The sequence below is a fragment of the Syngnathus leptorhynchus genome, chromosome 11 (assembly GCF_054491065.1).
Source record: "Syngnathus leptorhynchus isolate UIUO chromosome 11, UIUO_Slep, whole genome shotgun sequence".
In the NCBI taxonomy this organism is placed as follows: Eukaryota; Metazoa; Chordata; class Actinopteri; order Syngnathiformes; family Syngnathidae; genus Syngnathus; species Syngnathus leptorhynchus.
In genome coordinates, this window is record NC_141205.1 from 6458830 (window position 1) to 6469398 (window position 10569).

A 10569-nucleotide genomic window follows, 5' to 3' on the forward strand; every position below is an offset into this window, starting at 1 on the left:
TATTTCTTCACTGCAAAAAAAATGTGATTCCACCTTACAGGTCTGTATGTAGGATTCTGGCAGACATTGAAAAATAAATCATGACCGGAATGTGAACAGTGAGGCTGCATTCGAATCAAGACGAGAAATAAAATGGACAATGCTCCCATCTATAGGACAGATATTGAACTGCTTGGGCTCCATTTTAGATTACATCGGACGCATGAGGCGTGCAGCGATTTCAAGATTTGTGATTTTAGTAAATGTGCCTCCTTGCAAGCGAGTGCTTTAAGTAAAGAAAAGTTGACTTAAAAAGTACATAATTTAAATTTTATTTCCAAGCAAAACAATTGAAGTTCTTTCAGTTATTTTAATTCTTCACTTTTATATCTATTATAAGTTTGCTTTTCATCAGTACGGTTTTGGTTAAAATTGTTTCGTTAACGACATTCTTTAAATGTAAAAAAGCAAGAGCAAACAAAAAATTCCGAGCCAGCCAGGAGTCGAACCTAGAATCTTCTGATCCGTAGTCAGACGCGTTATCCATTGCGCCACTGGCCCGTTGAAATGACACGATTCTAACTTACAATATATAGGTAAGACTGTGTTCTATCGCGGATTTGATTAAATTGCATGACTAAACGGTGACATCAAATGCCACCATCCGATCTAGTTTCTTTTAGGAAGTGGGTACTTAATGCCAGTGTACTATAAAGTCATTCAAAATGAATAGAAATAAACATAGTCTCAAAACCTTTGCCACAAGAGGGAGCCATTGACAACTCCAGTTCACTGACTGAGTCGTTTAGTTTAGTGTACAACTGTATTCATTTTAAAATGTCATTCAGTCTTCTAACATACGTATGAGATTAAATGTGTATTGAAATCAATATAATAAAAGTCCCACGCAATGGTGTGTGCACTGGTTTTCTTTGCTCCGCCTAAACTTGTTAGAAGGGATTCTGTTGCTGCAGATTAGAGGAGGTTGATCCTCCTCCTTCAAAATTACAGGTATCACTTCTGCAGTCTCCCGCCTGCAGAAGCTCAACAGTGGAGTTAACGCTTGTTTTATTTTCCCCTCCACGTACAAACCACTTGGATGAATCGTTGAAATAGATTATGTCCACAGCCTGAGCGCACTGCCCTTCCCTTGCAACTTCCATCAATCACCAGTTCATCTCCACTTCGCAAAATTCGCGTGGGACCATGTGGATTATTTTGGTTTTTCTCCTGACTGCGGCTGAGGGATGCCAGCTTCCCCACGACTGGAGACCCCAGACGGAGGCGTGCCGTGCCGAGCTGGCCGAGATCATCGTGTTCGCAAAGGTGCTGGGTCTGCACAAGGAGCCGTACAACTATCTGCCGTGGCAGAGCCACACCGATCTGCTCTACTTCGCCGAGATCGAGCTGCTGTGTGACCAGGCGTGGGGAAGCATGCTGGAGGTCCCCGCGGGCTCCAGGTTTAACATCACCGGCCTGGGCTACTTCTCCTGCTTCTCCTACAGTGTCACCCCAAACAACAATTATTACTTCTTCCTAAAGTGAGTAATCACCCCCCCCCCCTTCTCCGTAATTGCTTAGGTGCTGACTGACCGGGTCCATCACATAAGATCTAAAATGCACATATCTACATCAGGGGTGTGCAAAGTATGGCTGGCGGGCAACATATGACACGCACCAATCTTCAATCCTGCTCAATAATCATTTACATAAAAGTCCTGTAATATATTATAAATATTTCAATTAATATATGTTAAAGAATTCCGAACTTGGAGAACTGTTGTCCCTTGTAGTGGTCCATCAATTTAAAGATATAAGTGATAATACTACATACTATGTAATAGATCATAAGTATTGGTCTCAAGTTCACATTTTTTCCCCAGTTTGCTTTAAATGATCTTTGACCCGTGTTGCGTTCACATAATCTCCCAGTGTAGGGTCTCTTTGGATTCATTCCAAATGACAAAAATATGCAAGTTAGAATTCGTTGAAGACTGGCCAACTAAGTTTCCTCCTCAAGTGTTTAACTGCAGACATTTTCCCTTTGCCACAGTTCTGTAATCATAAGGCACAACAGTTCTGGGAGAATGTCCTTTGGACAGAATTTTTGGCGAGTCATATCAGCTCATTGTTTACAGATGAAAAATAAAGCTTGAGAAAAAAAAACAAAAAACACTGTCCCTACTGTGAAAGATGGAAAACACTCAATAATGTTTGGGGGCTGCTATACTTCATGTGGCTCGGGGTTTCCTGAATATGTGCAGGATGTAATGAAATCTCAAGACCAGCAGAGCATTCTGGAGTGAAATATGCTCCCCTGTGTCAGAAAGCTTTCTCTTAGCTGCAGGTCATGCATCTTACAATGGAATAATGACCCAAAACACACAACTAAAAACATGCAAGAATGACCAAGAACAAAAAATTGGAACACTCTGAAGAGCTAAATCATATTAAACTTATGTGGAAGGAGCTGAAACATGCAAGTTGGAGAGGAAAATTCATACTCATGACAATAGTGAGGTTTTCTTTGCACCATTCTGCCTGAAATTACAGCTACTTAGTGACACTGCCTGTTTTTCTTTCTATGTGGGAGATTAGGTAATTTGAGGTGCTCATTTATTTGTTCAAGGGTTTTATGCAAGTGGAGTTTAATTGGGGCAGAGTGTCTATTAGAGCGCTGGTCACTATTTGAGGAAGTTTGGTATATCAATCACGATGAAAATGAGACGTGTGCTCGGCCCAACACAGACCGTAGCCAAATATTGGAACTGGAGAAGACTTTCACTAAGAATATCTGAAGAATGTTGTGGTATTCAGTCCAAACATTAAAGTTGGTGGTAAATATATTCAAGTAATCTTCACAGTGAGCTGTAATATATTTCCTTGAACTGAGTTTTCAATTCTGTTCTACAACAACTCTTCACGTTTGCCATAAACACGAGACAGAATTCTCAAAGGACACAATCAGTAAAGAAACCAAAACAGATATTTTCTCTTAATGTGATCCCTTATGTGTGATACTTTCCGCACACGCTGAAAACCAGCGTAGCGTGTCTGTTAAAACTTTGCATGCATGCCGATGTAATTATAGAGACAATCAGGATATCAAAAATTTGATAAAGCCCACAATTTGTGGACCCGGCACTGATGAGAGCCTCTACTTAGTGATAGGGAGCATGTGCTAACCATCACTAACAGTTGTTACCAATTACCTTTTTTTTTTTTTACATACATAGATGAGATGTCATATATTGAGGTGTGTGTGTGCGTGCATGCGTGTGTGTGTGTTGGAAAAGCATTCCTGGTGTGTAATGTTTTGCAGTCCCACATGAGGGTCTGCATAAAGCCAACAACAGCATTACTTTTCTATATAATACATCTTACAGACAGACGTGTGTGAACACGCGGTTAGACTTTGCTTCCCCCGGTTGTGTTAGCCAAAATACTTTTGTCACCATTTATCAGGGATAACAATTCAATTTTGCGAGCAGAACCTCACAAAAGTGAATAACATGCTCATGTAAATTACTTGTTTTTAAATAAAATAAAAATAACAAACAATGACTCAATATTGGATTTTGCCAGAAAACAGACAAAAAGCCTCCTAGGTTGTGGAATACCATTCTATAATCTAATCAGAATGTCAAGTTGTATCCGATTGGCAGGAGGAGAATGAAAAGAACAGCAAGTGATCCAAAGCATACCACATCATACTTGAAAATCAATGATCACGACAGATGTATGGCTGCTACGGAACGACGAAACTCGCGTTTATTGATGATGTGACTGCTGACAAAAATAACAGATGAGGCTCGGGCTGTTGTTCCTTCTGCTCAGCGGATGGTTACGTAAGAAGATTGATACCACTTGTATGGGGCAATAGTTAGAAATCGAGTCACTTTGTTAAACATGAAATTGGGATCATCTTAACTTGAAACAAAGCTTTCTTTGTTTCAACCTAGAAGTGCAAATCAGGACAAAGCAGCATTAAAATGGAATTTAAAAAAATATATTTTCGTACTAGCATACGAGTGTCTGTTCCCACTACTATAGAATTGTCCAAAATATCTAGTAAAAAAATTCAAATGGAACCTAAAAAGTCTTTACCAACCCAAAGAAGTGAGTTTCAATATTTTAGTCGAATTAATCAGTCTTCCCACTAACATTTGAATTTATGCCAACATAGACTGAGAGAAGAGTTTCAGCTTCAAAAAATGATTAAAAATGTAAAATTCAACTTAATATCTACAAACAATGGAAGAGCGTGACTTTTTATTTCACGAGCCAACAAAGACAACGAGGTAAAGTTCCCATTCTCATCATGGTCTCCAGTCATTTCCTGTCCAACAAAACCACAGAGAGATAAAAATAGTCAATCAATCATGGGCAAAAAGTTCCCAGGACAGGGCGAAAGAGAGCTGAAGTCTCGAGAAGAATGCAACTGGCAATCTCGCATGGGATTTTAAAATGAGACAGATTGAGTGTGCTGTCTGGTTCTCATGTGCACTGTAAAAACATTAGCCTATATGTTACCCCTTCAAGATTCTGTCCGAAAAATAACAAACGCAGCTCATACAGATGGGAAACACTGACATGATGCCAGACCAAAGATGCTGACGAGGCATTTTTGGGTATTGCGCATGCTGCGTTTGTGTGTAACCAATGCTGTGAAGTCATTTCTCCACGTCTAACCTTTAACCTTTTCAACACACACATGCGCCAACTCTGTCACTTGTACACCAAACTTTTGATGTGCTCCCGGGGAGGCGGGATGGACTCCAGATGTCCGTACTCCCTCGTACGTCACGTGGTGCTATACGTTAATCACACTCATGAGAATCTGCTTCGGTCAGAGAGAGTTGAAAAGTGGCCGTGTGTTTTACAAAATATATTTTCTTATCTTGCCATGTAGGATGGATGAAAATTACAATATGGTGCCCCATGGAGTGAACTTTCAGGATGCCATCTTCCCAGACACGGCAGACAACCATCGAATGTTTGCCAGCTTGTTCCAGTTTGCCAACTGCACACCTGGAACTCAAGTTCACAGCTACACACCCGAGTGGGAGGCTCAAGAGGATAGCAGGGTACGTAGATGACTGCAAAGCTGAATATTCTGATTCAGCACATTGGTTGGAGGGAACAGAATGTAAGAAGCCACAATTGCTTGGATTAATTTGGGGGCAAAGATTCACGATTATATCCTTTTTGTTTGAAGATGGAAAATCGCTGCAAGTTTGACCAAAATCTGGGAAACAGACATTTTCTGAGGTTTGGCTAGACAAAAGAAGCCACAATATTTTATTGTGGAAAAAAATTCACTTGAAAAAAAACATAAAACGAGTCATTCTTACAACCAAGGAATTGAGAAAGATTTGAAATCTGTTATTCATGTATTTTGCATTTTGTTGGGTTATTTGTTGTGTATTAATAGTTTCCACTGACTCACCACCATTTTTTTCCCTTTGGCACAATCCCACTCATTTTGGTCTTCTGTCTGTTTCCAATCATTTGACTTCCCATGAAAACAACTTGTACCACGGGAAAAGTGTATTATAAACACGGTTTGCATTTCCGTTCATAGATTTAGGGTTGGACAGGGCTTGTGATTGCAATTACAAAGTGATATTTAGATATCTACTGTGGTTTCTTAAATTATACTCCGGATTATATTTCCTCCCTAGAAAATAAAAGCAGCCTTTGCTCAGGTCACAGTTTGTACATCCAAATCGTTACAATTCATTGTGCTGGCCTCGGGATGTGCTTCTAAGACAAAACTACGAGGACTAAAATCCAATTGAGACTGTAGACATCTTGTGTTTGTTTTAAAAGTTGTGCTTTGGCATAGCATGACTGTCCACCTTTACGTTATAAAGTTTTATCGCCTTTTCGCATCCCAACAGGGTGTAAGTAATGCCACATGGTGTGTGGCCACAGTTATATTGAAGGAGGAAATGTAACCACCAGTGATGTGGCCCAGCAGCCAGCGGCGTATTTTCAACATTTCCTCCAAACTTTCAGCAGTTGTTATTTAAGGGCAGGCGGTTGACATGCTGGCCCACATGGAAGCATTAGCATCCACAGAGGAAATCCATACTCAGGCAGAAAATCTATATAGTCTGAAGCATCTGGAGGTCTTTTGTTTTTTTTTAGTACTTTACAAAAAGGTCTGGCCTGTTCAATGGATGGTTGTCTGAAAATAAAACCACACTGAATTAATTCTATGTCTTTCAGTGGTGCTTGTTTTGTTTTTATTTACTGACCTCCAGTTTTTTTTTTTTCTGCAGTTGTTGTGTTCCACGGTGCAGAAGGCTCTTTTTGAGGAGGAGGAGAAAGTGAGCACGCTCTCCGAGAAGGTACGCTTGCTGGAGAAGGCCAACGGCCATTTGAGGGAGAAGGTGAAGACCATGAAACGCCTTCTGCGCCAGGCCCAACGCGGGACGGCCAAGGAGCAACAAACGATCAACTTCAAGCAGCTGTATGAGTCCAAGACTTCCCGGACACACCCACATCAGGACACCGCCCAGGACCAGAAGGAGCCTCCCCTCAAGAGAGTGCTGTCAAAAAAGTTTAAGTAGAGCTAACTTGAATGTAATCTGACTAAAGCTGATGTAGCTTTCATTACATTATCCATTTTCATCTGCTTATTCTATTAAAAAAAAAATCTGTAAATCTCTGATTTAAGTGCTTCATGGACAAACAACTTCAGCTCATGTGTCCACCGTAAAAAACTCAGATATCTCATATCAAATATTCCAAATGAGCAATTTTACACATACCCAAAGAGCCACATATGATGATGAGAGAGAGTTTTTTTGGACTGCATCATTCAAACTATTAGTCAGAGTGGCATCAGATCAAATCAAGAGCTTCTGATGTCCAATGACAAATTCAAGTTCAAGGGATGTCAAATGAGAGGCTAGTTTTTGAGTATAACACATAAATACTTGAGTAAAGCATTTAAAAATACTGTCAAACGTGTTTACTCAAGTAAGCGTATTTGGTCATGACTGTATGCTGGTCATGCAAATTAGTTGTATTGGTTGAATTGTTGAGTAGATAAAAAGGTTGTGATGTTTGGAAGTACATGTTGAAAGGAGCCCACGTGACGCTTTGTTTTCTTTTATTGCTTATTTTATTTTTGAAACTATTTATATTGAAAACATATAAGGAAGCATTTGTACCTTTTTGTACTCAAATATATCGTGGCCATTTTATTTTTTGAAAAGTGCTGAGCACTAATTAATTTCAAACAGTATTTTTTTTTTCTCAAATTTGTCATTTAAAATGTATATTTTTCTTTTCTATTTTGTATTGTGCTTGGCTGTTTCCGCCAGCATAATTATTTGAGCGCACTACCCCTGCTTTGATTGTTGAAATGAATAAATAAGCTTTAACATCACACTCCGTGTTGTTTTTCCATTCATCTACATTTCCCACACGCCCAGTGCGTTCAACTATTAAGAAATATTTAGCTTTTATGTCATGAACATGACATAAATAAATTGACGAGCTTGGGTCCAGATTGTGCACAGCTGTAAAAGCACACCCATATGTAATAAAAGTGTCATCCTACAAAAAGAAAATGTTTGCAAATAGGTTTAGACTGAAGGTCGACGCTCTCACAAAACAGCAGCTTATTTCCTCATCTCAACTTTCTTTACGATTTATCATAGCTGCATTATCATCTATAACCTGAATGTATCTCACAGCAAAAAGAGTAACGGCTTGTTAAAAAGGGTCATAAATTCCAGTGAACATTTAAATGGATTTCATAACTTCATTCCTAAAATGACTTTTGGCACGAGCATTGTGTCACCACTGCTAAAATGGAAGACTTTCAAATTAATGGTTCAAATCTAAAGGGAAAAAATATGGATAGTGTCGCGCAAACCTCTGCCGAGGAACGACATATATTGACAAATTATTTTCTTCTATGCAAATAAATCCAAACACTGTGTAATGAACTGTTTAGCACCTCATTGGGAGAAGCTTTATCTACTATCTTGTGTGTCTACCCACCCACAAACAAACAAACATAGCTTGTCGGATGAAAACATCTGTCTCAAACAACCAGAAGGTAACTAGGCCTTACTTTGACCTCCTCTGTTAAAAATGTTTTCCACTTCAGGTTCTGTGTACAAGCACATGACCTATTGAGATTTCCAGCATGATTTTGAAGACATTTGACGTGAACCAAATGGCTTCCTTATGCCGCTGTTTTGTCCGGCTGAGAGTTGGAAGAATGAGAAGCAGGCTTAAAATGGGAAGAAGGACAAAAGGAAACATTCAGCAAAATGTGGAGGGATTGTGCTCGACTAAAGAAAGGGACATTTACAAGCCTTTTACTAACTTCTCAGTGGAGGATTATAGATATCTCTCTCCTGCTTAGGTCTTTGTTCTGCTTGTTCCAACTTCACCAAGCTTGCCTGCAGCCAAGTGTCAAAATCTCATGGAGGTGTGCCAAAGATAAACACACACAGCTTTCTCAACATAAACCTGCAGCCAAGCTGCAGAACACATGTCAGACGATTCCGGTGGTCTCCTGCACTGTATATACAGTATATAAAAAAAAATAAATAAATAAAAAAAATATATATATATAATTAAATAAATAATTTGAAAAAAATTATTGTCGCCTTCCGTCTCGAATGTCTACGCCTCTCTGCTCTCATTCTGTCCTCATTTCAGAAAAGCTGGCGGTTGCCCGGGCAACGTGGCTTCTGTTCTCATGGAAATCTTTCCACATTGTTACCATTACCGTTTGACCCGCTGTCATTTGAGTGATACCTCACTCTTGACGTCCACGATTGACTTGCGTTTTGCCCTCTGGGACCTCCATAGTCAGATTGTCTGCATAATAATGTCGTCAAAGATTCTCGGCTCAGTATATTTAGGTTACAATATCAGTGTTAACATTAAACAGTAAATACATGTCAGCATGTCATCTATTAAAGGATGCATTGTTCTTCATTCATTTATTTTTCCTTATGCAAAAGAGACTCTCCTTTGTTCCTTTACTTTCCACCCCTCACCAAACACAGGCTTACGGAGGAATGGGATTTGATGTGTTTGTTGACAGAGCTGTTGAAGACAGACGGAAGCTTAACCTTGTTCTCTATTTAGTTTTCCATCCGTGTTTATTTATTTTTTGGGTCGGGGGCGACAAGCGACAATAGTGTCAATAAGTATAAACACCTGAAGCACAATTACCGACTAAAATGTCTCTGGTTTACAATTACGGTCAGACTAGTCAACTGATTTCCACATGAGGCCTCAAAAAAGGTTCACTTTGCTAATTTATACCAGATGGATCCAGACTCCCAGAAAGTCAAACGCTCATGCAAATCACGTCGTTACCTATCCATCCATGTCACCATCTTCAAATACATGTGGACATGACATGTAGGCAACCAACACTTGGGGGCAAGTTAAAGTTTCCACTTAATGTAAAATGCATGTGTTTGGACTGTGGGAGGAAACCAGTGCACCCAGAGGAAACTCAACAAGTCAAAGCACCCCCCATAACCAGTTAAAAAAAAAAAAAAAGCCTCTTTCACATATTTGGAATAATCATCTAAAGATGTGTTTCCTTGGGCATCCTGTTTCATCCCACTCTCATTGACATACTTATCTGAGAACGAATGAAAAGTAAAACAAAGTTTAATATTGAATGGGTTAAAATTGAATGGAAATGAAATGGCCATTAAAAGGGGCATGGCGCATTAAATCAACACAGCATCATCTCTACTTGCAAAGAAAATCCTTTGAATGTTACATTTATAGTAAGTGAGTCTAATTGTTGGAGAAATTTGTGGTTCCTTTCTTCTTGCCAGCAACACTTTTCTACGTGACACTTTCATTATGTTGTTTATATTTCCCCTTCCTTTAATAATCCGTTTCCTTGCTGTGACTATTTTGTGCGCTCAAAGGAAAACACGCACGGTGAATGAATTGTTCCGAAAACTGCGAGCTGTTCATCCCAGTGAAGTGGAAGATGATCTCATTGTATAATTTCAAGTCTCTCACCCTCTACTGGGCTTCAGCACCTCAGGGACTTTGTTTTGTTTATGCTCGAATAACCTGCTCTGAACCAGGCCACAGGATACAGGAAAATCTGACGCCAATCATGAATTGTTTTTTTTTTCAGTTTCAGCCCAAGCAAAACATTGATTCTTTGAGCAATCTGTGTCTTCTCCCAAAACAAAAAAGGACTGCAGATAAAAGTTGGGAAGATGAGTGCATGGGAAAGTTGATAAAAGCCTCATCATCAATCATTTAATCATTAAAAGATAATTGTTATTATTATTATTATTATTATTTTATGAATTAATCTTCAAAAAGTTCCATATATGTATAGTCAAACAAAAATAATATAAAACTGAACATATATACAAGGCATCTATGAAAAATCTGTTTGACAAAAAATCAGTTTACATTTAATAAATATATATAAATATATATTGTAAGTTTGATGTTACTGATGACTTTTTTTTTTGGAAGGGGGGGGGGGGGGCTTTGGAGAGCTTTTATATGCTGTTGCATTGACACCCCTAACCCTGCACGGATATTTGGTCTGGTTCCACTTCG

The 10569-nt window shown here is 39.1% G+C and overlaps 1 protein-coding gene and 1 non-coding gene across 2 annotated transcripts; one reads left to right on the top strand and one right to left on the bottom strand.

The window, feature by feature from the left end:
* Positions 1-467: 467 nt before the first annotated feature.
* trnar-acg (transfer RNA arginine (anticodon ACG)) lies at positions 468-540 on the bottom strand. The gene has a single exon. It is a non-coding gene; the product is annotated as a tRNA-Arg (tRNA).
* A 542-nt stretch (positions 541-1082) lies between these two features.
* Positions 1083-7371, top strand: ccdc3b (coiled-coil domain containing 3b). The gene is made up of 3 exons (XM_085924383.1): positions 1083-1520; positions 4892-5066; positions 6267-7371. The coding sequence occupies exons 1-3, from the start codon at positions 1186-1188 to the stop codon at positions 6555-6557; spliced, it is 801 nt and encodes a 266-aa protein (XP_085780509.1). The 5' UTR covers positions 1083-1185; the 3' UTR covers positions 6558-7371.
* The last annotated feature ends 3198 nt before the right edge of the window (positions 7372-10569 follow it).